This window comes from Tachypleus tridentatus, chromosome 6 (assembly GCF_004210375.1).
Source record: "Tachypleus tridentatus isolate NWPU-2018 chromosome 6, ASM421037v1, whole genome shotgun sequence".
NCBI classification, from domain to species: domain Eukaryota; kingdom Metazoa; phylum Arthropoda; class Merostomata; order Xiphosura; family Limulidae; genus Tachypleus; species Tachypleus tridentatus.
This window is the reverse complement of record NC_134830.1, coordinates 145,271,608-145,299,247: the sequence shown is the minus strand read 5'-3', so window position 1 is coordinate 145,299,247 and position 27,640 is coordinate 145,271,608. Positions and strand designations below refer to the sequence as shown.

The window sequence follows — 27,640 nt, the reverse complement described above, 5'->3', positions numbered from 1 at the left end:
TGAGCATAGCACTTGCGTTCAATGTTAAAATATATTATATGCTTTCTAAAATATTTAAAGTAACAATCTGCAAGAAGTAAAAAATAAAGTAAAATGTATAGTACTTTTAAATAAACCATAGTTTATTCTTACAAACACATCAGATTAGAAAACATTGTAATTTCATGTCCTAAATCAAACTGCTAGTCTGAATATTAAATCCAGCAAATAAATGTTCTTTATTACTATTTGGAACTTTCTTCATTATTAAAAAAAAATTGCCAATAGCCCGAATTAAAAGCACTTTATGAACATTACGTTTTTCCAGTCCAAGAATATGCTTTGAAATCCAAAACGAAATGCGAAATAAGCTTTCCAGTTTATGCAAATGTTAATTAAATCTCTAATACCTCAGCAACTTTCGGGCGTTAAAACCAGACACGTTTTGCGACTTCCACGCTGGATTCATCGTGTATATCACTTAGGCAAATACGGAAGACATTTTATTATTATATTTCTCATGTGTTGTTTATGTTCTATTACTTTAGAATAATTTTAGTTTATCATACAACCTTGCCTACCATAATTGGCTGTTGCATGTGTGTGTATATATATATTATTATTATAGTCTTACATGTACATTATGTTCCCGAATTCTAACCTTTTTTAAGTTCTTCGATGCGTTGAAATCCACATTCATATAGGATGTTATAAACAATACTTTTTTCTCTCCTTTGGGTTTTAGGCGATTTGGTGTGAACTAACTGATAGTGAATTACGTTGTGGCTTCTGAAGACCCGTGATCATACCCCAGCCGGTACTAATACAGAAACTTCTTCTGAGGGCTTCTATGATGACTGCAGCCGAAGCGCAAATAAAGCTAGGTAGTTACTAGTATACAGTTAGCTACGTATGCGAGTCTAATTAATAACTGGAGTTAAGTGATCGTATAGACTACTAACCAAGACAACGAATGATCTTCGATCGTCATAACCTCACTATAACTTCTTTTTCCAATACTGTTTTTGATAACTTTGTCAATGCATACACCAAACTTCAAATTAGTCGCACGTTGCGACATCTCTGTACATAATTTTGACTTCAAATCTTTCTTTATTATAAGGTGAGATTAGTTTGATGTTGAGCAAACAGATAACGAACGGGCTGTCTGTGTTCTTCCCACCACAGGTAATGAGATCTAAGTTTTAGAAGGAAAAGCTCTCAGATTTATCGCTGAGCCGCCAGGGGATTTAATGTAAGTTATCTAGTGATTTCCATAAACTTTTATCTGGTGAGGGTTAAAAATAAAACTCATGATAATAAAAAGTCGATAATTTTATTTTAACAGCACATCTGTCTACAACTTTCTCTGCTAATAATATAAAGATTCTAAGAATACCCTGTTGTCAAAAATGTATAGGTTACACAAAAATATATATAACGAAATACGAGACTTAAAAACTCTTTTCTTCTTTTTATTTTTTACACACTCAAAAGAAAAAAAAATGAATACAGTTATTTTTAGACTTTCCATAGTTTATTTTTGTTTTGTGAGACTGTTTTACAGAGTATATAAGTAAAAACTTTACAAATCCGAGAAAAAAAACGAACATTTTTAACGATTTAATAATACTAAAACGATAACCTAAAGAGTTACCTAGATATAGTGATATATGTTAGGTAATGGTCTCATTTATGCTTCATAGGAGTGATTAGAAAAACTTACTTTTGTTTTATACAACTTATTGGGTACAAACAATCAAATACATTGTCTGTTTGAAACAACTTATTGGACACACAGAGTCAAATACACAGTCATGCTATAAAAGAACTTTTGCCTTTTTTATTATCGAAATGAGTTTTATTGACTTACGAGACACACATTTGTTTATCCAAGCATACAGGTATTGAGCTTCTATTAAAAGATGAACTTTCTGCACATATTTCATGGTTACGAAATTTTATTTGGCTTCATATTACTTATTAAATCTAGTTAAGTGATGTATGAAATAACTATTTCTCAAAATTACATCTATCTATAAAATAAATCACCAATATTATGCCAGAGGGTTTGCTTACGGCCTGGCGAACAAATACAATCAAATAATCGTGCAACTTTTACATAGTTAAACGCTTAAAAAAGAGAAATGGAACTTAAGATATTCCTTCTCAAAGAATATATTCAACATAATACTAATTAACTAAGATATGAAAACTTTATGGCACTTCTATATTTCCGAGTGTCAATATTCTATTAACTAACTAATCACTGATCTGGTAAAATACAGCAAGGAAAAGAGAACAAAGTACATATAACTTGTCCGATTTGTAGAGGAGTTGTTTGCTGTACCTGAAATAAAACAAATAAAACATACATGTTTATGTTGTAGTAAATTTATATCAAATTATGTGTGATCGTGTTTGCTGGTTTTTTTTATTTATAATAGGATTTATTATGAAGTACTGTTCGCACACGTCACGACTGAGTCATTCTTATAAGTGTAATTAAGATTATAGCAATTCTAAATTACATTTTAAGATATATTTAAAGTTTATTTTATCATTCTTATCTTTTCTGTATATAAGCATTTACTACGAAATTATATAATAGCAGATTAATCCGAACACCATAGTTATGGGAATTTGAAAAGGCACTCAATTCGTATTTGTGCATACATAGAGAAACGCTATTTTTATGACAACCAGCAATTTTATTCTATTAAAATTGTAGATCGGCTTTTGACAGAAAATTATCCGTTGGATAATGATATTTACAGAAAAGTTTGAGTGTTGTAACTTTAAACATGAACTACGCACAACAATTCGCGAGAAATGCAGTACCATATGTATAACAGGTTCATATGTTATGTTCAATGTATTTTTTTCTGAACATATAACCACCTGTGTCTCGAAACGGTAGCGCAATTTCATGAAAGACATTAAATCTAAAATTTTCGGGTTTTTTTTCCAAAAAAATTTTGCGTAAAGCGTAATGTTCTTTTCTGATTAAATAAAGGAATTTGACAATTTCGTGTACACTACATCCACGAGTTAAAAGTGCAGAAATAGAATCAATTGCAAGAGACCACGAACCATGAACTTTCGGATTCATGAACCACTTGGCCACAAGTATGCGAAGGTTCAACTTGTAATAATACTTTTCGCATATCTGATGTAAACAGTAATCATTATCAATTATTAAGTTTATCGACTCTTACTAGTTTTGACAACATGTAAGAATCTGTATTGTTAACATAAAACTTTCAGTAAGTTATAAATGATTATTATATAAAATAAAACATTTAATTGTGTTTTTCACCTGGTTTAATTACTGCTACTTTTCTGTGAGTCTGTTCAATAGCGGGAAGACCAGTGGGAACGACTGTAGAAAAATTGAATTCTTCTGAAAATAAATACTTATATAAAACTCCATAGAATATTACAGAAAACAAACATTTTATTTTATAACAATCTATGTCTTTTAGTCACTTATTCGAAACAGTCCTGTCTCTTATTGAAACTAGTCAATTAAATGAAAGTGAACGGTCAAATGTATAGGCCTAATTCAGATTTCTTTTAACACTAATAAAAATTATATTTCATTGATTAATTTCTTCAACTATTGTCTAACGTCACTCTAGTGGTTTGTTATCCAAATCTCTACTACATTCAAAGCAAACTCGCGATATAAGTTTCAACTTTTCAAACTGTAAGACCATATTACAGTTTAAAATTCGATACCCATTTTGGCTTGTTGCCCTTCTCTAACATTAGTCTGTACATGTGTGCTGAGTTGAAGTTCCTCTCCTAACATACTGTTTAGAACTTGCGTAACACTCAGGGGGAGCTCTGTAAAAGAAGGTATGCACAAGAGAAATCAACACAAGCCAGCAACATTTGCAGCTTTGATAAAGAAACCCTTGAAAAAGGGCGTGACACTGATTAAATAGTTTTATACATCAAGAAAAATACTTTTGTTTTCGTTTGAATTCACCTGCGCTGGTTATTTTTACCACATTAAATTATTACAAGATTCAACATGTATATCTAACCATTATGTCCATAAGAAGTACCACATTTCTTCACTGTGAATAATACATTTAAGAGATATTTTTAGATATATACATTAGATATATACAGTCCCCAATGAATGGCAAAACTAAGTGTTTTAAAGATGCTCGACTGAGTTACAAGATCACTTACTTAGCTAATACATGTGGTGTTACATTGTACTTAATACATTTATTATCAGTTATAAGACTATCTGTTTATAGAAAGTAGTTAAATAAATAAACAAATCTCTGTAAAATCCATCAGCAATTAATCATCTAGAAAATATAGATGCTGAAACGTTAAAGAATGAAGCCTTTACACAGAAAACATGGTAAATAGAACTAAGCAGAGTATTGTCTGCTTAGATTAGTGTAGAAACGAGTTAAATGTCGATGTCTCGCTGGAAATAATTATTTGTTTCAGAAGTTCATGAATATCTGCACTGATAAACTGGAGGGAAGAGAAGAAATGAACAGAACCCAACGGTAACTACTGGACTTCTCTGACAGAATCTTCAGATTTGACAATTACTTTCATGGAGTACTAACAACCCAAAGCATGGAAGGCGACTTTAGGGCAATGGGACGTGAACCATGAATCTTCGTATTTACATTAGCAACTGAGTTTAGATATATAAATAACGTGATGCCATAGGAATTGGACGATTTTACTTATGCTTCAAAGGAAAGATGTGTTGAAATTTCTGTATATTATTTGTAATCTATTCACCTTGACCTTTAGTATGTAACTATCGCTCACATATCTTCTGTAGACCTGCCCTTTTTTTAATGTAATATCACATCTTGATCTTAACCATGAATTGGCTATAGTCTTCTCGAACTAGAAGATCAACAAAAGGTCTAATACACTTATCTAGCTTAATTCCTAATCTTCAGTGATTAGTTGCGACAGTAAAACTAATCTCATTAATCCTGAGAAAGCTGCTACTTAGTTGTTTAGTGTATCTTTATACGTGAATAATCTGAAAAAAAATCATATATATATATATTTTAAATACATGCAGTTCTTACCATAAACGTTGATTTTTCCTTCAAATTGTCCGAGTTTGTTTTGGGCTAAACATCTGTAAAGTCCAAAGTCTGTCTCTCGTAAATCTCGTATGGTCAATTTAGTTAGTAGTTTATACGATCGTTTCTGTATATCTGTCTGATATTTAGAATGTTCAGCAGGAATGTTTTTTACTTCTTTCATCCATGTGTTCATGGAGGTAGGATGGGCTTCTATGTGACAAGTTAAGGTGGCATCTTCACCTATTCGTCGACCCAGAGTTTGAGTAGGCACCCAAATCACTGGAGGAACTAGAATACGAAAAAAAAAAAAAATCAATCCAACTTAATCATTAACCCATCAGACTATAGACAAGATTTATAGTTGCGAAGCACTGAATTCCCATTAACCCTGAATATTTTTTTTGTCGGTTTATGTATTATACACAAGCATGTTTATACAAATTTAACCAATGTACAAGATCTATACTCATGATTACCATAGATGTAACATTTTATTCTGATTTTATGTTGTAAGCTGATTTTATTGCGCTTTCATATTTTTACTGCACGTTTTTGTGTAGTAAAAATAAAAATGAGAGAACAATAAAAATTATTTTACAATGAATAACCTGAATAAAAATGTTGTATTCAAGCACACCCGTGCTTTTTTAGCAGATTCAGGGTACTATTTTACAATAAAAGGGAAGGTTATATACGAGGTTAAATAAGCATAATTAATTAATTTTTTCCAGACAGATTGCGAAAATAAAGGGAAGCTTTTTCATCACGCCATCCTTCCCAGACAGAAAAAAAACCGGAATAAATTCACTTTGATGTATTATATTACGTAAATAGCACCATTGTGTAATGTTCCTTCACTTTCCAACTGATAGTTTTCTTTCCACAAATAAAAACATCTGTCAACTGGTAATTGAAAAATATTAACGACGCAACCAGTTGTGAGAGCGTTAATTCTGGTTTTTTTATTGTTTAATTTTAATGTATCTTTCGGTGTAACGATGTAATAAGTTATAACCAAATAATCCACTCATTACAAAGCAGCAGAAAAAAAAATGTTCCTTCAAATCAAAATGTCCTTCACTTTCACTGCTTAGTGACATTTATTTCATAATTAATTAATGTAATTCTTACAAAACGTTCTCCATTAACATTTACAGTATGATCAAATAATCTAATTTCTTAATGAGCTGATTATAATCTTAAGATATGATAATTATATTTATAAATATCAATATTTAGAAGTTTTTAAAATGCAAACTTCTCTTTAGATGAATTCTATTTTTTACACTACCTGGGCTATCTGTGCTGTGCTCATCACGGGTATCGAAACCCAATATTTATCTTTCAGACTTATCGTTATTGTATTTTTTAGTAGCTGGAGTACCAGTCTCCTAGACAAAAGTTATGTAACTTCATAATTAATAAAAGGTTATTTTAGTACGTTAAAAGTTGTTTCCATTATAAGTAATTGAAAAACAAATGTCCATAAAAAACTTCCTATAAACATTTATAACCACAAATCTACATTTATCTTTTGGTGAAGATCTATCTACACCATGCGAAGTAATTACATGGACGTCCAACAGACAGCATTATTGTATTTTTTGGATACGCAACTTTCGCACCCGTGGGTTTATAGCCCATATTTTAAGAATCGTTATAATTCAGATTTAATGTTTCAATTAGTATTTTATCTCTTTTCACTTTAAAACCATTGCTCCTATACTGAAAGATTAACTTACTTAACCATGATACGAGCAGTAATTAGTTGGCCTATTATAAAATAAATCAATGCGAAATTTGAGGCCTGCTTTCGAGAAAATCCACGTAAAAGTTTTCACGAAGAATCCGTGTTCCCTTACGGGACTTAAATAAAAAGTTTTACCTTTGTGCAAACCTCAGCGCTGAGAATTTTCGTTCGGTTTCACTTACAAGTCAATGCAACCAGCAGTTTGAGAAGAGTTGTGACACACACAAACAGATTCTTATTATATATTACACTATGTAACAAAATTTTTACTTTTTTTTGTTCCTTGGCAGAAAGTGTTATTTCCCAATTGCTCATGACTAAAGTAAATGGAAAAGGCCTATTTTCTCTTCAAATTTTGCTTTTGTGTTTTGTGACCTGGGAGCGTATAACGAAAACATGATGGAAAACTATATTTAATGGGGCTGATACGTGAAAGTGATTTACATTACAGTCGCAAATCTCGAAAAAACTACTCACTTCTAAACATTCTTGTATAACTTTAGTAAAAATGCATGTAAATCTTGATTCATATGTTGTTTTATTCAGACCTTATGTAAATGAAAATGTGCAAATTTGCCCGTTTTTACACAGAAAATAGGTTAATATCTAAATTTCATTATCCAGGTCACAAAATCAAAGTTTGAAGGGAATAATGGCTATTGTCTGTACTTTTACAACATAAACAATTAAAAAATAACACATACTATCCAGGAACAAAATTTGTGTTACATATAGTTATTTTAACATTTTATCGTAAAGTCTCGTTTTTTGCACCCTTTAACAAATACATATTACTACTACTGGTACGCTCCAAACAAAACAAAAACAAAAATTATGTTGCAACAGTTTTTAATGCTGGATCGGTTCTTTGATAAAGTACAATGTCTAGCCCACTTAATAAGAACAAAAGTGTCTTATTTCTTGTAAAAATTTCCTCAAAACAAATGATAGGCCTAACTCCACAAGAAGATAGTTATTAACTTCTTTGGCCCGGCATGGCCAGCGGGTTAAAGCGCTCAACTCTTAATCTGGGGGTCACGGGTTCGAATCCCTGTCGAACCAAACATGCTCGCCCTTTCAGCCGTTGGAGCGTTATAATGTGATGGTCAATCCCACTATTCGTTGGTAAAGTAGTAGCCTAAGAGTTGGCAATGGGTAGTGATGTCTAGTTGCCTTCCTTGTAGTCTTACACTGCTAAATTAGAGGCGGCTAGTGCAGATAGCACTCGTGTAGCTTTGCACGAAATTCAAAAACAAACAATCAACTTCTTTCATACGAGGCATTTCCCCTATCTGTTTTACTTCTCTCACAACACAAAGTCAACATTTATAGCTCTGAAGTAATTTTGCAGGCTGCTCCAATAACGAACAAGCTATATCCACTTTTAAAGCCATTTTTTTAATTCGCTTATTTTACTTTTAAATTGTTAAACTCTATATGAAAATTATGTTTGAAGTAAATATAATAACACTAATTGTGCTTTTTCAAAGGTTTTTTTTCAAATGAATGATGTATTGCAGAAGTACGACTATCATTTATTTAAACTTTTAAAAATTTGATTTTTCTATTATGTATTGTTGCGTATTATACTTTATCTAGACGACTCTCAAATTTATTGTGTTACGTACGTCATGTCTTAAAATATCAAATAGCTGAAAATATTAATCTTAAAGTTAATTGAATGTCAATATTAATCAAATTTTCCTTCTTAACACAAATATATTTTAATATATTAACAACAGTACAACTTATAACAACGGTTATTACAAATAATGATTTATATACAACAATTTCACGAATAAGACTCAGTATTGTATTTAGTCTAGAACTAAATCTTTTATCGATGGGTTACAGAAAGCAGAATAAATCCACGTTCATAAAAATACACTTCACTTTGCTGGAATACTAACTAGCTCTATTCTGATCTAGTCTCACGTAACTTTCTCACAGTTGAACTATTCGAAATCTACCTAGCTAAATATCCATATTTTTGCGATTAATAAGTGTTTATCACAATTATAGCTTCCAGGATTTATAGTATACTGACTGTAGCGACAGAACAATATTATACTAGCTATCTTTTATACTAATTAGGAGTGATTCTCGAAAATTCAGCTGGCGACAATACTAGTATTTACGTACATATATTGTTGATTCTTATGCACGAGAATCTTCTACAAATTTAGAGAACAGGCGGGAATGCGCAATACATATTCGACAATACAACTTACATGCATTTCTGAATATACACTAAACTGAAATATACATATGTTAAACCCGTTACACCTCCCAGAAAATTAAAAATTGGTGTTAAACAATTTTTACCTAAAGATACTTTAGGTATATGTGTATATTTAATATAATACACTCAAAGAATTATACAATTTAAAAATCATGGCAGTATATAACCCAATCAAAACAAATAACTAAGCATTTCACGTGCTATGTCATTTTATAATTATAAACATAAAATGTTATCTTTCTCGGCTTAACACTATCAATAACCACATGACTGAAGGTCGTGCTGTCGAACACTGGGATACATTTCAAAAGGAGAAACTGGAATTTTCTGGTTAGGTGTTCTAACTAACTGACAGTACACTGAACGAAAAAGATTAATAGCAATACAAACTAATTTATATTTTGTCATAGCATCTGATAGATCATCACAACTTCTAATAATTTTTGTTTACATTTCTATTTACTTAAAATATAAAGCACAATCTCCTTATTAAACTACTGGTACACTGAAACCATTTTCAAACGACACTTGATGGTTCTCGAACGTTTCAGGATCGCGTACCACACGTTTAGTTTTTAAAATCACAAACACAGGACTAATTAAAAACAACAATTAACATAAATTTATACTTTTTCACACTTATACATAAATGTGAAGAACGCAACTCTTTTCTAGCACGATATGATAATACGTAGTACATTTTTTGTTAATTTAATGGAAAGAAAATACTGGCGAATCTGTCAAGGTATAGGGATAAGTCCATAAGTGAGAAAAGGTGTGTGTGGGGGGGGGGGGAATATCAGATAGAGTTTATTTCAAATTTTATGATTTTTTAATATTAATGGTATTACGTACCACTAACACTAGCCCCATGTACCACAGTTTGATAATTCCTGCTCTAGGGTGTTATAAAGCACGGTTCATTCCAGGAATACTGATAAGACCACGAAAGTCTGGATTTATAGTATTGCTTTTATGCAAAACGATAAATCCAAATGACATCATATAAGATCAAAAATGTTTCCATAGGTTGATTAACGATAGTACAAATTTCTGCGCGTATAGGCTAATTTGTTAAAGTCTACACAAAACATATCATTTAAAAACTTTCATTTAAACATGCGTTATATCCGTTTACAGTTTGTTATTTTACAGCTATTTAATGTGATGCATACAATATATACCTTTAGTTTGGAAGTTTCATGTTAATACTGTTACGTATTATAATTTATTTCGAACGAGTCTCCTATCTATTATGTTAACGTATTACGATTTCAAAGTCCACTGCTGGTACAGCAGTAATTCTACGGATTTACAACGCTAAAATCAGTGGTTCGATTCCGCTCGGTGAATTCAGCAGATAACGCGCTGTGACTTTGCTATAAGAAAGCACACACACACACGATTTCAAATAACTGGAATTTTTAATTTGAATTTAAAAGTTAATTGAATGTCGATATATATTAAATTTATATTTGCCAACAAGATTAATATTCACAATTTTCTTACTTAATACAAATACATTTTAATATACAAACAACAGTACAGGTTATAATAATGGTTATTACAAATAATTTACATACAAAAGTTTTAAAAACTCCCAAACAATATTCAGTCTTCTGTCTGGAACTTAATATGTTATCGATGGTCCAGGTCACGACGAGCGAATTAATTCTGAGTCGATTGATACTGTTAGTATTATCTTGATGAGGAAACAAGCTAGCTCTATTCTTGGTAGGTCTTACGCGCTTTATAAACTCACTTCTAACCGATGAAGATATCCATGTCCCCGTAAAAATACCAGCGTTAGAATTTAATTCTCCAAAGTTGAATGCTTTATAATCTTCAAACTCTATAAATCATTCTAGTTAAATTCTGTAGTTGTCTGATTAATACGAGTTTATCACGATTATAGTTTCCGAGATCTATAGTATACTGACTCCAGCGATCTAACAAAATTCTATAAACAGCCTCTTGGCGAGTCCATCTATAATCTTTAAGCGAAATTCTCGAAAGTTCACTTGGTAACAATATTCAAAGATATGCTAGTGCTTTTGTAAAACATACATTGTTGATTCTCACTCTCAGGAATCTTCTATAAATGTAAAGAAAAATTGAGACTTGCGCAATATTCGTTTAGCAGTACAAGCTAGATACATTTGTAAATGTATATTAGATTAAAACAAACCTGGGTATTAAAATAATAAAATCCGTTCCACTATGAAATGTGGTCCTTTGTATAGATTGTCACTTACGATAATATTTGAAAAAATTACATCAGTAAATAATAATGTATGCTATGTAAATAATCAAACTATAACGAATTTTTACAACTATTTAAATATTTTATTTATTATTACAGATTGAATACACGATTGTATTTTTCGTTTTTGTTTGGCCATTCAACGTTAGTTGACGTTTTTATACGATGCACATTTAAAGTTTGAATGTATTAGGTTAACGCAGAAAACAGTTGTCTATGTAGATTGTACATTAAACCACTATATGGATATTCATGAAGTATGCTACACATAATGTAACAAAGAAATAATAAAGTTTCCAGTGTTCCTACACTATGACATTTTAATCTGAGAGTACTGTGCAAGACGACACTCTGACGTATAGTAAAAAACACTTTTGCAAAGAACAGTACCGGCCTTGCCATATATATTTCACTGGCGCAAAATTAAATCGAGTTTCGTAGCTCATGGGTAAAACCAAACTGAAGAATGAAAACAGAGCAATATAGGTCATATTAAAATAACATTGTAATACTGCTAGTTTACACGATATGATAATATCTATAGTTTTAACACTTTACACAGTAAACAACACGATATGCATGTTTAACAAGGGTATAGAAATTAATATGATACACACCACAAATATTTAGAGCAGTGGTGAACAAACTTTGAGTCAGGGGCCAAAAACAGACTTCTCGTAACCGTTGGGGGCCACAAAAAAGTGAAGATTAAAATCGTCCCACAGTTGTTTCACACAAGATGGAAACATTTAAGAACACACAAATAACGATTACATCAAAGAGTTTGCACATTATTCTAAGAAATGTTATGATACGTCAACTGTCACAAAGTCAGTGCGATGGATGGTGCTGCATGTCATCCACGAGCTTAGAAATCTCTGGCTTGATGTTTGACGTTGAAAGACGCAAGACTGCTTCCAGATGATCAGTCAGCCGATTTCGAGTGTTGTTTTTGTTCAGTTTCATATGCGAGAAAGCGTGTTCGCAGCAGTACGTGCTGCCAAACTTACTAGTGTGAACAAGTGCGTTATCTTTCAGATTAGCAAATGTATCGAGCAACGTTTTGTAGAAGTCGAGCAAACTGTTTTCTCGGTAAATAGCAAGCAGTTCATCAGATGCCTGAAGATCAGTAAGTTCGAGCTGATATTCTGCTGACAAGTCATCCACTGACACACTGAACAGATCAGCAAAAAGTTTTATCAACAATCTGCACTGGTCAAAGTCATGAAACTGTGAGTTGAAGGATTGAATCAAGGTATCTAGCTTCCCAACATAAACCTGTGTGTCAATGTCCTGATTCTTCATTAGTTGCGACTGAAAAGTGGGAAAGTGCACGAAGTTGCCTGATGCTGCTTGCTGCCGGAACAACTGCAACTTTGTCCTGAAAGCTGAAACGTGATTTGCAAGCTGACAGACAAGCTGATTTTTACCTTGCAGCTTCAATTTCAGATCATTCAAGTGTTGCGTCATGTCGACCAGAAAGGTCAGATCAGCTTGCCATACTGGATCAGTCATGGAAATCATTTCTGTCTTTGTTCTTGCTTCTGAGAAATTCTATCACCTCAATCAACTCCCAGAATTTTCGGAGCATCTTCCCTCGACTCAGCCAGCGTACTTCACAGTGATACAAAAGGTCACCATAGTCTGAATAAATTTCTTCAAGAAGACTTCGAAACTGACGGTGATTGAGCCCTCGTGATTTGATGAAATTGATGGTTTTCGTCACTAATGCCATCAGTGCCTGAAAACAAAGTTCTTTACTGCACAGTTTCTGTTGGTGAATTATACAGTGCAACTTCATCAACTGTCTGTTCTGCTTTCCTCGATGCTTCATCAGTGCTACCAGCCCGCTACTTTCTCCGGTCATGGCTGGTGCTCCATTAGTTATCAAACTTACCAGTTTCGTGAAATCTAATGAAACACTACTACACAGTCGTTCTGTCTCCTCGAATAGAGTAGACCCAGTTGTCTGACCCTTCATGGAGCCCATGCCGATTAGTTCCTCTGTGATATCAAACGATGACGACACACCACGAAGAAAAACTAGTAGCTGTGCTGTTGAACTGATGTCAGTCGACTCGTCTGCTGCCAAAGAGAAGTAGACAAAGTTGGCTGCTTTATTTGTAAGCTATCTTATCACGTCTGCTGAGAGGTGTGAAATTCTGTGTTGAACTGTCATTCGATTCAAAGGCACCGTCTATAGCTTGCGAACTAGTTACGGACACAACTTTTTCGACGCAGTAATCATACATTGCTTGACAAAATCATCATCAATGAATGGTCGGCCAAATTTCGCTATCATCAACGAAATATCGTAACTGACCTCACATGCTGCACCTAAATCTGCTGACTGCTTTGAGAAAACGTTCTGCTGGTGATTCAGCGACCGCCGCAGAGATTCAATTCTAGCTGTTCGTTCATCACCTTCAACGTTGTGGAAATCTTTATGCTTTGACTCATAATGATGCTTTATATTGAATACCTTCGCCACTGCTACTGTCGAATGACACAGCAGATAAACGTTCTTCTGTTGTTGAACAAAACAGCATTGTGCAGTCCAATCTTCACGAAACTGCCGGTTTTCGTCGTCAACGTTTCTTTTACGATTAGCTGCCATTTTTGTTACGAAACAATATCAAAATAAAACTCGTAAGTAAATCTCGAAGAACAATTGGAACGCGTGAGATTTCGTAATTACGGAAATATTACATCATTGCGCCAATGATTAAATGACATTAACAAGATTTGCTTATTAAATTTTCTTTTTTGCTCGACACAAATATAGAACCATCCAGTATCTAATACAATGCATATTCTTTATAGCGCTTAATCTTTGAGCAGGCGCGAACTCTATGTTTGACTTTCCCATTTGATATCGCGGGTCGGACTTTGTGCACCACTGATTTAGAGATTCAAGTTTTAGGTAAGATAAGTTAATGTTTGTATATTTATATATTTCTATTATATAAAGTCGGCCAGACATGGCCAAGTGGTTATGGCACTCGACTCGTAATTCGACGGTTGCGGATTCGAATTCCCGTCACACCAAACATGCCCGCCCTTTCAGCCGTGGGAGCGTTATAATGTGACCGTCAACCCCACTATTCCTTGGTTTAACGTCAAGCACATTCAGAGTTCTACTTTATTTTCACCAAATAATCCCACTTCAGTCGATAATTGTAACGCTGTACATTTATTGGATGCCATCTTTGAAATTATTTAGAGAAGAAAGGTTAATCCCAGTCGCCGGTTCGAATCCCCATCACACCAAACATGCTTGCCCTTTCAGCCGTAGCTACGTTGTAATGTTACCGTTTATCCCACTCTTCGTTGGTAAAAGAGTAGCTCAAAGGTTGGCGGTGGGTGGTAATGACCGGCTGCCTTCCCTCTAGTCTTGTACTGCTAAATTAGGGATAGCTAGCGTAGATAACCTTCAAGTAGCTTTGAGCGAAATTCAAAACAAACCAAAAATATATAAAGTCAAACTTTACTACATTACAGTTTGTTAACGCTATACATATAATACACAGGTGGAGAGAGTTTGAACATTTTGCAATAAAGTGATATGAAACACTATTGCAGGTTTATACAGAGCAAGTTAAATTATTGTATGGATACGTGTATGATGCATATGAAGAATATTTAGTTTCAATACATTATGTTAATATAGAATACGTGTCGCTATGAAGATTTTAAGTTAAGCTAATATATAGATATCTATACCCCATAGATATAGTCAAAGCATAAATGAAATATCAAATTTTATGTATCTAAATGGTTTGTTGTTACTGATGTAAAACTATGAAGTATAGACGATTTGAGAATAATGACGATGTATAGAATAATACAGTATTAAAAATAAACATCATGAAACAGTTTAATAGAATAATACAGTATTAAAAATAAACATAATGAAACAGTTTATTTTATAACGTGATGCAAACGACATTAGTTTTATAATAGTAATTCAATATGAAACATTGTTTACTTCAGATAATTTATGTTAAAATTCGTGTATTGCCAATTATGTGCCTAAACCATAAAGTGCAGTGGAGAAAAAACTAAATACAAAGATATTTTTAGGTATTCGAATGTCTTGTTCGTTACTGGTATCGAGAAACTAAAAACGTTTACATTACCAACAGTGCAGAAAGTAATATGTCATGAAAGAGAATAACACAGTAATTGTGTTTTTATTAACCATCATTAAGTACAGTACTTAATAGTAGAAATCGTGATGGAACATAATGGCAGCCATAGAAATCGCCTGTTTTGAAACCATTCTTAAAATGTAACTAATAAATTAACAATGACTATTTAACTGTATCGGTTAATCAAAATCAAAGTTTATTGTACTTATAAAGCCACCTATATCGCTATAAACACGTTTATGGAGTGAATGAAAATTTTAACATTTCAACGAATTTTCATCCAAGTGAATAAGTAAGTCACTTTTCCAGAAAAGCTACACAAACAATAACGAAACTTATCTCTCCTATTCGTTCACAGAACTCCTCCGTCGGGCTCAGACGAACAATTTCAGTGACTTGAGAAAGTAGGGTTAATTTTTTTACATTTTAAGCAACTTAGTCTTTGTAGTTTGGGCTTTCTCGTTTCAATATATTTTTGTGGCATTAAAACAGTACATTACTACAGCTAACTAGGTCACATTATACATCGAACCCTTGATCTCCACTCACTGATGACCCTACTAAGATAACTCTCGTTGGCCAGCCACAATATTTCATAACACAGTACGCTATCTGTGCTTTAACGTATCGAAACCAAATGTTGGGCATCAAAAGCTTGCAGCTTTATACACCATTCTACTCTACTGGGAGTTTTACAAAATTACATAATGTTACAAAATTTATATATATATATAGCACAGACTGAATAACCACTCATTTGCATTTCAGATTACAAAGCGGAATATCAAATGCCCGTTTATATAAAAACGAAAGATTAGTTATTTCGTTACAGTAGTTTTATCTTGCTACATCTAAAATATTAGAAATGTTAACCGTACTTGTTTTGCACAACTATATTACTTACCCGATATATAAATATAGTAGGGTATACTTACTCTGAATTAAGATTTTTTTTATGAACATATGACATTACTTTACATCGAGTTACACTGACTGGTCATTTTAAAGCCACTCGTCTAATGTCAGACAACCACCCTTAGCTGCCCGAATAGCATGAAATCGACACGTCACCAACTGAACAAGATGCCAGACAGTCTTCCATTTATTGTAGCATATTTTATAGAGAAATACAGTTTGCAGTTAGTTCACAGATGTCTTTCAAAGAATAGAATGATGAATGCGAAGTTCAAGTTCATCCTAAAAATGCATACTTAGATTTGGCGAGTGCGTCAGCTAAGGAAAATCTAAAAGTTACTTTTATTTAACCAATTTGGAAATACGAGCAACGTGAATTGCTGTATTATCATCTTGAAATAACCGAATTACTCTAGATTCGATTAGCCTTTCTAATTAAAATGCCTAATCTCTGTCATACCATTACACTTTCAACAGCTTGGACTATTAGATCAAATATATCAAACTGCCACATGACTTGCTCCATAATATTACTCTACTACCAGAGAATCTTCTACATTAAATTGTTTGTTTTGATTTTTGCGCAAAGCTACGAGGGCTGTGCTACTCGTCCTTAATTTAGCAGTGGAAGGCTGGAGGTAAGGCAGCTAGTCATCACCCACCACCAACTCTTGGATTACTTTTACTAACGAATAGCGAGTTTGAATGACGTTATAACGCCCTCACGGCTAAAAGGGCGAGCATGCTTCGTGTGACGGGGATTCGAACCTGCGACCCTCAGATTACGAGTAGATCGCCATAACCACTTGGCCTCCCTCCATTAAATCTGGCTCAACAGGAGATAAATCCTTCTCTTTACTATTAAGGCAAAAACAGAAACCTTAGGAGGTCTTCATCGAAATTCAAATAAAACAATATTGCTCGAAAAGAAATTACCCTTTGACAGAACTGGAAAAACAAAAATGAGGACACCGATAGCTCTCTTTTATCTTCTGCTAGAAAGTTTGAGAGATCAACGCCCATTGGTGCAATTTCGGAGATTATCACCAATTTCTCAAATAAATAAACAAATCAATACAAAAAGGAGTGATGAGTAATGAGTCATACCACACCACACTTACGTTATACACTGACCACGGTTTACGCTCTAAACACCAATGATCACGTGCTTTCCAGTACGCGCAAGAGACAAGCAGACAATGGAGTGGATCTTCCGTTTCATGGTGGTTTCTGTTAACAGACGATTTTGAAAATAGTCGAAAAGTATAACTGGAATGCAGACTGGCAAGTGGCACACTACCATAAATCTCTCCAGTTTTAGTTTCCTCTAGTCCGTCACCATTAGTTAGCGGCCACAGTTTTTCCTAATAGCATTCCTTTTTAATTTCCACTGTTGCTAGATTCTTTGTACGTGATATCAATCTTCAAAACAACCAAAACGAACCTTGCTCTTATTAACAGACTTGTAAACTAACTGTGGCATCTGTAAAACACGAACAATCTGACATATCGAACTAAAGACAACTAGTGTGTACAATGTTATTTAAACTAGCATTTATTCTGGATGCAGTTCAGTAATTTTAAAAATGATCTTATTTCAAAAATACTATATTTGTTAACTGTAAGCAACGATTATGTTTGAAGTAAAAAATACAAAATATTTGAAGTACAAATTGAAACAAAACGAAGAAAACGCAGTACTTATATAGCCAAAATCATAATATGAACAAAAACATTACTTTCTCGACAAATATGATTCACTTAATAACGATTTAAACACGAAAATCAATCATTAGGTGCAAAATTCTTGTTTCCTGATAAGGACAGCGATAAGTTTAGTCTTAAAACGCTAAAATCCGCGATGAGCACAGTAGATAGTTCAGTTTGGCTTTACTCTAACACAAAAGTATTAATCATTGGTAACAATTTATATATAAAACGTTTGTGCGAGATTGTGAAACGAAATATACTCACATTCAACTTCGACTACAATTCTGCGGCTTATAGATGGCGGTACGTCGTTGGAAGCGATACACAGATAGGCTCCCATGTGAAGACGACTTATACGGGTGATAATCAGCTGTTCTCCAAGATATGAAGCGACTAAAAAAAAAAAAAATTACGAAGCTTATAACTGTACCAGATCCAAAATAAGAAACAGATTAGCAGAATATATTACTTTATCTTCAGTATATTTTGCTGCGTTCGTGTAATCAGAACAAGTAATACCATGACAAACTTCTCTATACCTTTAAAATACATATTACCCCTTTTGAAGAGTAATTAAACGTTATACAGTCAACATTAGAAAAGTAATATTGCACAAACGATTATAAAAATAAAACATACAATAAAATACTTTTTCACTTTAAACTCTATACATGGCGTGTTTGATAAAATGAGACTTACTGATAAGATTATTTTGTTAGATAAATGATACGAGCTAAATAAGATTGGAACTTTAAAACTGCACAGGAGATGCTATGATAATTTCACCCATCCAATTTACAGCTTCAACCCAAATGTTTTTCTTAGCGCACCAAATCAAGGCCATGAAGTTTATCGTCTTTGTTAAGTCAACTTATTGTTTGGATATCAGGCTTTAACCTCAGCATAAGGTCATCGCGTTCATTCTTCAAGAGTGTCGCATAAAATAGTGGCGGTATCTTAAAGAAATGACACTACAATAAGTAACTGACAAACAAAACCGCCGCGAGGCGATAGTCGATATAAACACCAGAAAGCTCGATGCAGAAGGTGACAATTTGGTAATAATAAGAACAAAATAAAAACTAGGACAAAATATTAAATTTGTGAAAATAGCGAATTACACAAGTATGTACGTTGTCCTTTTCAATATGAATACAGGATTGTGAGTGAATCTTTCCTTTAGTTTGTTTTGCATACAGAACATTTAAGGTGTTAGAAAAGTCTGGAACCATATGTGGTTTGCGGCTCAACTTCCGAGCTTAGCTGGCTGACACTTTATACGACATTAGGTTAAAAGGAAACCGAATATCCAAAACAACGAATTTGCGAAGATTGTCCGACCGTTGACAATGACAAGAATATGTTTAGAAGCGTAAAAAGAGAATATAAATACAGTCTCCTCCAAACTTGATTATAATTTACAAGGACACCATGTGAAATGCTGGAAAATGGAAGTACTTATGGTTTATGATTTTCGGTGACCCTCTATTCCTGTGCAGTCTAAATCTTTAATAATGCAAATGGAATTATAATCGTATAAAAGTATTCGAATTTATTGGACAACTGTTTGAAAAATGAATATACAGGTGAATGTTATTTCATGAATACAGAGATGGTTTTATTCTAACTTTACCAGTATTATATCAACAGTCATCTTTGTAAAATCTGTTATTATCATCGCTGTAATCTATAAACAGATCATTGTTAAACCTCGTATTCTTGCTCTTTATTATTATTTAAAGCAATAACTATATCGCTCCTAATAAGACATGTTAATTATAGTCTTTTTTTACTTTATCAAAATGATTTGTTTTTCATAATATATTGAAAGTCAGAGAACAAATGTATACAAACCTACAAACTTCTTTCCATTAACAGCAGTTAATGGTATTCTTTGTCCGTCTTCTCTTCGCCAGGTGATATTAGGTAATGGATAACCATCAGCTTTGCATATCAAAACGACGTCAGCTCCCTCTCGTATTGTTATATCCGAACTACTTTCAGTTTCATTGATATGTGGCGGAACTTAATTAAAAACAAAACATTAGAGCATTATGACTTTGGGAATAAAGAAAGGTATCCAGTGTGTAACCGTGATAAAAGTGAATTGGTTATTCATGGCATTAACACTTTAAATAAACTGCCCTATGGATATTGCAACTATATACTAAAACAACAACTATTGAAAAATATTTCTTAATGTAAGTAACTGTATGATGTTTATTAACAGTCCTCACACAGAAAAAAAATAGTATATTTATTACATTTATGACAGGTGTAAATTTACTATACGTTTAAACGTAAGTATTATACGTTGAAACTACGAATTAATAAATAATGGAAAAAAATTTCGTGTTTCCACCTTCACAAAATTCCTTCTCAATCCAAAAGCTGAACGACATGTTTACCAGTGTACGAGTGAACAAAACATGATAGATCTTTTACAAATAGAATTATTTTTTCATACACTTAAAGCGGCGTTGAATCATATCAAACTAGAGTAAAATTAAAATAAATGATAAATAAATGTTGATATAAACATTTAACCTAAACATAGGTTTTAATAGAATATTAACTTCGTACATACAGCCACTTATTTAAAAAAATGACCGAGTGATACAACTTAAGAGAAAGGCATTAAAATTATTTTTATGTAAAGAGTTTAGTTATTACCATACAGTAACACACATTTGTTACAAGTAAAACGAAACGGAACTGAAGGCAACAAACCAGTACAACCGAATAAAAACACAGTTCTTGTTTTTCCCAGTACGACAGGCGTTAATAGATCCCTCGTTAACGCCTCATTGAACGTCCTAGCTGAATTTATAAAAACGCTTTTATTAGAGTCGGCAGACAGCGTTATTAATGTTTCCATTTGCAACGAACTTAGCAGGTCGGTCAGGAAAAAGAAAATTGCTATTTAACTCAGTGTTTTATAAAATCTTATATTTTATTCTTTATGAAAAGAATGATTTTTTGTGCACTTGTACCTGTGCTGCTGGTAGCCCTAATTGTCTGAAGATACACATGACAACAGCAAAAATTCGACCCGTCAAAATAAATTTAAAATTAGGCTTAGAACGTTACACATCAAATGTGACTCAACCTTTAAAATAAATTTTTTTGTGTGTTTAGCTGCTTCTTCGGTTAAAAACAGAAAAACTGTCCAGCTTAAAAGAACATCAGTAATCAAGATACGTTTTAACTAAAAAAAAAATATTGTATTTAAAAGTATTAGTAAATGTAAAATACGTCTTTTAAAAAGGTATCAGTTTCTGTTCTGTTTTCAACTGTATTGTATCTTCAAAAAGCCGCTCCTGGAACGTATACGGAATCAGTTTGTTGGTTTGTTTGAATTTCGCGCAAAGCTACTCGAGGGCTATCTGCGCTAGCTGTCCCTAATTTAGCAGTGTAAGACTAGAGGGAAGGCAGCTAGTCATCACCACCCATCGCCAATTCTTGGGCTACTCTCTTACCAGCGAATAGTGGGATTGACCGTAACATTATAACGCCCCCATGGCTGGGAAGGCGAGCAGGTTTGGTGCGACCGGGATGCGAACCCGCGACCCTCAGATTACGAGTCGAACGCCTTAACACGCTTGGCCATGCCGGGCACTACACGGAATCAGAGTTAAAAGAGAAGAGATTAATTACGAGCTATTTGTTTTTAACGTCTACAAGATGAACAAAAAAAAATTGCAAATTTGCATAAATTCTTAAAACATACAGTGATTATCACACTTGCCTTGCGCTGAAGCACATCGATATCATATGGCAATAGAACTGTTTAGCTGACGCACCAAGACTAAAACAGAGGTTTTTGAACAAAAGCTACTAAAATTCAAAACAAATCCCAAAAGTATTAGCAAATAAATTTTTACTTTTGTTTATATATATATCTGGAACTATAAAATCAGATATCAAAAACTACTGTTTTAAAGACTAAAAGTAAACCCGATGAGAAATCTAAAACGTTAGGTGAATTCAAAAAGAAACCACGATATACAGTAGATAGGTTGGCGATAAAAATAAATACAAGCCTAGGTTTCAGCTTCATTCTACTTACAAGATCGATTTATTAGTTCAGTACCTCCATGACAGAGAATGTTTCGACCCCACCAGGTGAATGAGCTGAGCTTAACGATGTAAACTACTATATTTCAACAGTAAGTAATAGCGTTTCATCATGACATGCTATTATGATTCATATTTATGCAGAGGCGTGACTTCATATAATAGCGAACTGCACGTAATACGTCAAAAGTGTATGTATGCCGTCTCAAATTAAAAGCATCATTTATCATTTTAGTTAAAATAAAGAATTTTTTTTCATAGAGGAAAGTACGGAGTCAAGGATTTTTATCAAATACTGATCAAGTTGTTTTTTTTTAAAAAGAGGACTAAAACGTTTCAGGAGAAGGGTATTAGAGTCAGAATAAATCATCAAAATAGATCAATATCAAGAGAAGGAAAGGCGCATTGTTAAAAGTGAGATGAGTGGTAGATTGACAGCTAGTGCTCAGACAGATTCGTCAGCTTTGCATTGTTTTCGTTGGAATATGATATAAACACTTGAAGAATATCGCGTTTAATGTGGTAAATGTACGGTTCTTTTATAGATTTATATTGATTTAGAGAAAGCCCGGTATTAATGTAAAAAAGAGAGAAAATTAGACAGCTAGTAGTTAAATTGTGTTAATGTTAACTACAATATATATTATTAAACAAATAAAAACTAACAAATTGTTACATATGATGTGTGCGTATGTACATTTCAGATGAAAGACATCATCATGTAAAATAACATGTACATTAAATAACAGCCCAAATAAAACAACTACATTCCACTAGGTCAGTGATAAATGACGTTTTCGGACTCATGACATCAATAATGTTTCATTTTAGCAAACCTGCAATATCCAAATTAATCCTAATTGTACAGTATGAACAAAGTGCAAATAAATTATATGTAATTATAAGAAGTCAGGAAAATGTTTTTAAAATTTTTAATATTAATTAGTTTATATTAGACCGTTTATTCTAGTACTAATAATTCTTAACACTATTTTTTATTTTGTATACTAACTATACAAAGATCATAAATCAGTCGTTTGCCATTAAGATCCACACAGCCTACAAGTACTATAGACTAACATGATTCAGGTATTTGCAATAGTGCACATCTAATACAAAGATTAGTAGACAGAGGTTAATATAAAAGTCACAACTGCAGGTTAACTCAATCTGAACTTCACATTGTGAAATGCACTTAGGTGATACACATTAAAATTCTTAGTTCATACCAAACACATTACGATCATGAATCACATGCTTTGTTGAAACTGGAAAAACCTGTGAAAGAAATACGTCAACTCACATTTGACATACACAGTCCGATTTGTGAATGAGTTTTGTTTACGACAGTATTTGCGCAACAGTCGGACAGAAAATATATCTGAAAATGTGTGAACAAATAAAGCAACGTTTCTCAGTTTTACAGCGTAGTTTGTTAATGTTATAGTAGTACCAGTTTATTTATTTAACTTAAAGTTACTACGTTTGAGGAAGAACATTTCGATATTATTTAGAGGTATACTGAAATACGATTGTATTCTGCCACAGACTGGGCCCGAGTTTCGAGTACTTTATTTTGTTTCTTTAAACCCAGTATATTTCTTCGGTAGAGCATACAGCTTTAATATACATGTTTTTCAAGTATATTAAAAATTATTTTGTTATATTTAAACGTCAAAATAAAGAACAATTCTAATCTATTCCCAACACGCAAAAAAGTAGCATTTCCTCTAGTTACTATTTGTATATTGGGTTCATGTATTATTGCAAAAAGTTTTGAATTTCAGTAACTTTCTTCTGAAATAACCACGAAATTCTATTTTATGTTACTAAACTAGAAAATTAATATATATATTTTAAATATATCAAACCAGTTGCTGAAGATATATAGATTAAGTCAGTGTGTGAAAATTCTGACTGAAGCTTTTATGTAAAAAGATTTTTCGTTATACTTAATAGTGGTATTCCGATCTGCATGCCTGGTGTGGCCGGGCGGTTGTGGCATTGGCTCGCGAGTTCGAATCCCAGCCATCTAATATGCTCGTCCTACATGGTTGCCAACTAAATCAGCCACCCAGGTTTAAAAATGCTTGGTTTAGATAAATTACCAGCCTATTCCAAAGTCGCTGAAATTATGATCGTTAACAGAATTCCAAATCAATTTGCAAACAATATTATAAAAACTTTCTTTATTGTTTGATTTCAAAATTCCAAACAAGGCTAAAAGTTAAATTAATTTTTAAATTACATGCAGAAAAGAAATGCATTCTACAAGTAAAACTAATTTGCCTTTCATTCGGACGCCTGTAACGTTTCTCAGTGTTTAATAATAATTTTACACTTGTTTTGTTTCTTTTGCATTAGAGCTTTATGCAAAATTATGCAAGAGCTATCTGTGTTTAGCTGACCCCAAGATTGAACTAAACTTGATAAGTGATAATGGAATTCTATGGTATCGATGAATTAATTTACGATTTGGTGAATATTCGAATGTATATAGTTTTACAAAATATGAATTCACTAAAACACACTCGAGATAGGTCACTTTTAAAAACTACAGATCAGTTCTATGTTGTGGAGCACTGTTGCATAAGTGTACGCGTGCCCGGTATTTGTAACTTTTGTATTATTAGCCAGGCACGGCTGAAAAGCCAATATACTAAAAATAATAAATCTATACAAATGTACAAGGTTATGACACTTAAGCTATCTAGTCCAAACATTTATGTTTTGGTTTTATAATCTGTAGTCATTTTAAATTGTAAAACACAACGTATATTAATTACCTAATTTTATCTGGTGGTTACAAGATTGGTCAAATCGACTGAATCCATACGGAGATTCGATGGTGAAAACAAAATGCATTATTTTTCTTAAGAAACACGTTTAATAAAACTATCTGGCCATATGAATTTCAAACGTGAAATTTGAACATTTTTTGATGCACGAAAGTAATTTTAATCTTAAAATGAAAATCGCTTTGAACGTTGGATAGGCAATATGTGAAAATAAAATTGGATACGAGTAAAAATACTGCTTAACAAATCTTAAAAATTCAAAAAATCTCATTTTGTGTATGAAAAGTTTTCAAAGTTTACTACTAATCTGCCAAATTTCGAGAACATAATTTTTCTGCTTTTTTATTGTTTTTTGATATTCTATAAAAACATACCAACTTAATTGCATCATTTTGGATGGAAAAGACAAAAGCAGAACTCCATGCGTCTCATTGGTTCTTCATAAACAAACAGCTAAACTACTTTGAAGTAGCTGTATTTTATTTGTCATAAATAAAATTATTACTTTTTAACATGTTAGAAATTTTTCTTTGCTCAACATAAACTAAAGTGACTGTTGAATCAGCAAAGTTTTCTTAAAATTGAATATTTTTGAGTTAACATTTCAATATGACAACAAGATTTTTTGGTTTCGTTATTTATACATTTGGGGTATTTCAGCGGTAAAAAATGAGCTTATAACGCTAACATTCGGGCTTCAAAGCACAGCGTAGGTACCTCACTAAGTAACTAAATAAACACATGAACAGACATTTAAGGAATCAGTATCGTACGTGCGAAAAACAAATAAAACGCTTCCACCAACACTAAATTTTTTAAGGTGACAAAAACGTAGTCTCGTATGAACCGATTCAGTGGGTTAACTATCGTTAATATACAAGATTGTTTTTTACTATAAAAACTGTATGCCATTCACTTCGCTCCGTTTTAGTAAACTTAAAACGAAATAAGAAACTCGTAGAAAATATTATGGAATTAAATACAATTATAAAATGTGCACTCGTATAACGATTTATGAGCTTGTATCTGACCTAACTGTAATAACATCATGCACATAATTACAAGCACACTCACCAAGGACTTCAAGGTAGCCAGCCTGGCTTATCATAGGTGATGTATTAACCTGGCACATATATCCACCGCGGTCTGATTCCTGAACATTTTTGATATGTAGAACAAACTGTCGGTTGTCAGAAGAACTAACAAATATCCTGTAGTTCCGTGTAATGACGTGTTTGTGAATCGACAAAATAGCTTTATTTTCTACTTTTATCCATGCAACCTGAAAATACAGTTTTAAATGGATTAAACCATGAGTAAGTTTATGCTGTACATGACATCGGCAAAAATAAATACGGCACCCTGACATTAGAACAGTCAATTATAGTAAAAGTAGGAATACATTTCGCGTCAATGTTTCGCAAAAATAAAGTCGAGTAGGTACAAATTTCGACGACTTTAAGACAGCAAAATTTAGAAGTAGGTAAAATACTTTCGGATAAGCATTTATTACAATACATTCTATGTGTTGGTATAGATTTCTCTCAGGTTCTGTAACAACTGATGTCAGACACACGTATACATTTTTCTATATTTATAAAAGCTTTACAAAAATACGTTTTAAGTAACAGACTTTTCTCAAATGTGATTAACATAGCACATTTTGCTCGTACACTATTTAAGTAGTTAATATTAATTGAAACGACTTAGAACTGCTGAATATTAAATATTTTATAATAACGAATATTTCAGTAAAACACTCAGTAAAAACTGTAGAACACTATATTAGACTATACGGCATCTTAGACTATATACGGCATCCCCAAACCTCATAAACCAGATTGTCCATTACGACCAATAATGTCCACATATGAATCGTTTAATTACAATCTTGGTAAATACATAGCATGGGCATTCTCCAAATATGTAACATCAGCCAGCTCATTCATCAAAGACTCTTTTAATTTCAAGTCTAATCTAAATCAACTTAATCAAAAAGCCTTAATGGCCAGTTTCGATGTTATATCCCTCTTTACAGAAGTTCCAACCGTTGAAGCCTGCAAGATAGCCTTAGAACTCTATATCCGAGACCCTAACCCAACTAGAGACATTCCCAGTAACCAATTAGCAATCCTCACAGAATTCATCATGATAAAGACAAACTTCATGTTCAACAACCACAACTATATACAAACAAATGGCCTAAGCATGGGCAACCCAGTATCACCAGTTCTAGCCAATATTTTTATGACACAAGTTGAAACACAAGCAATTAACACAGCATTACATCCACCACTATACTGGTACAGATATGTAGATGACACGGTTGCGGGATTCAAATCTACAGAACACATACTTAATTTTTTCAATCACATTAACTCTATACATCCCAACATTAACTTCACATGTGAACAGGAAGAAAGCAATCAAATATCATTTCTTAACCTCAAAATTGAACTGACACACAATTCAAAACGAAAATCCACCGAAAAATCACCCATACTGGACTATACATTCCTTGGGAGTCAGCACATGAAACAAAACAAAAACTCAACATACTAAGAAACCAAATAAACACAGCCATAAAACTATGCTCACCAGACAAAATTAACGATGAATTAGACAAAATAAAACAATACTTCATCAACATCAATAAGTTTCCTCCACAAAC

At 32.9% G+C, this 27,640-nt stretch overlaps 1 protein-coding gene across 5 annotated transcripts in view; it reads right to left on the bottom strand.

Moving 5' to 3' along the window:
* Nucleotides 1–1,321: 1,321 nt before the first annotated feature.
* The window catches only part of LOC143253955 (lachesin-like), a 59,366-nt gene continuing 33,047 nt past the window's right edge, over nucleotides 1,322–27,640 (bottom strand). For 3 of the 5 annotated variants that reach the window (XM_076508615.1, XM_076508612.1, XM_076508616.1), the window contains 7 exons: nucleotides 26,044–26,251; nucleotides 19,949–20,119; nucleotides 18,359–18,487; nucleotides 5,064–5,351; nucleotides 3,721–3,828; nucleotides 3,299–3,382; nucleotides 1,322–2,329 (listed from right to left, as the gene is read on the bottom strand). In XM_076508615.1, coding sequence (XP_076364730.1) covers nucleotides 2,238–2,329; nucleotides 3,299–3,382; nucleotides 3,721–3,828; nucleotides 5,064–5,351; nucleotides 18,359–18,487; nucleotides 19,949–20,119; nucleotides 26,044–26,251 — 1,080 coding nt within the window. In that variant the 3' untranslated portion in view covers nucleotides 1,322–2,237. The remainder of the gene's footprint in view (nucleotides 2,330–3,298; nucleotides 3,383–3,720; nucleotides 3,829–5,063; nucleotides 5,352–18,358; nucleotides 18,488–19,948; nucleotides 20,120–26,043; nucleotides 26,252–27,640) is intronic. The other 2 variants (XM_076508613.1, XM_076508614.1) reach the window with 2 other exon arrangements.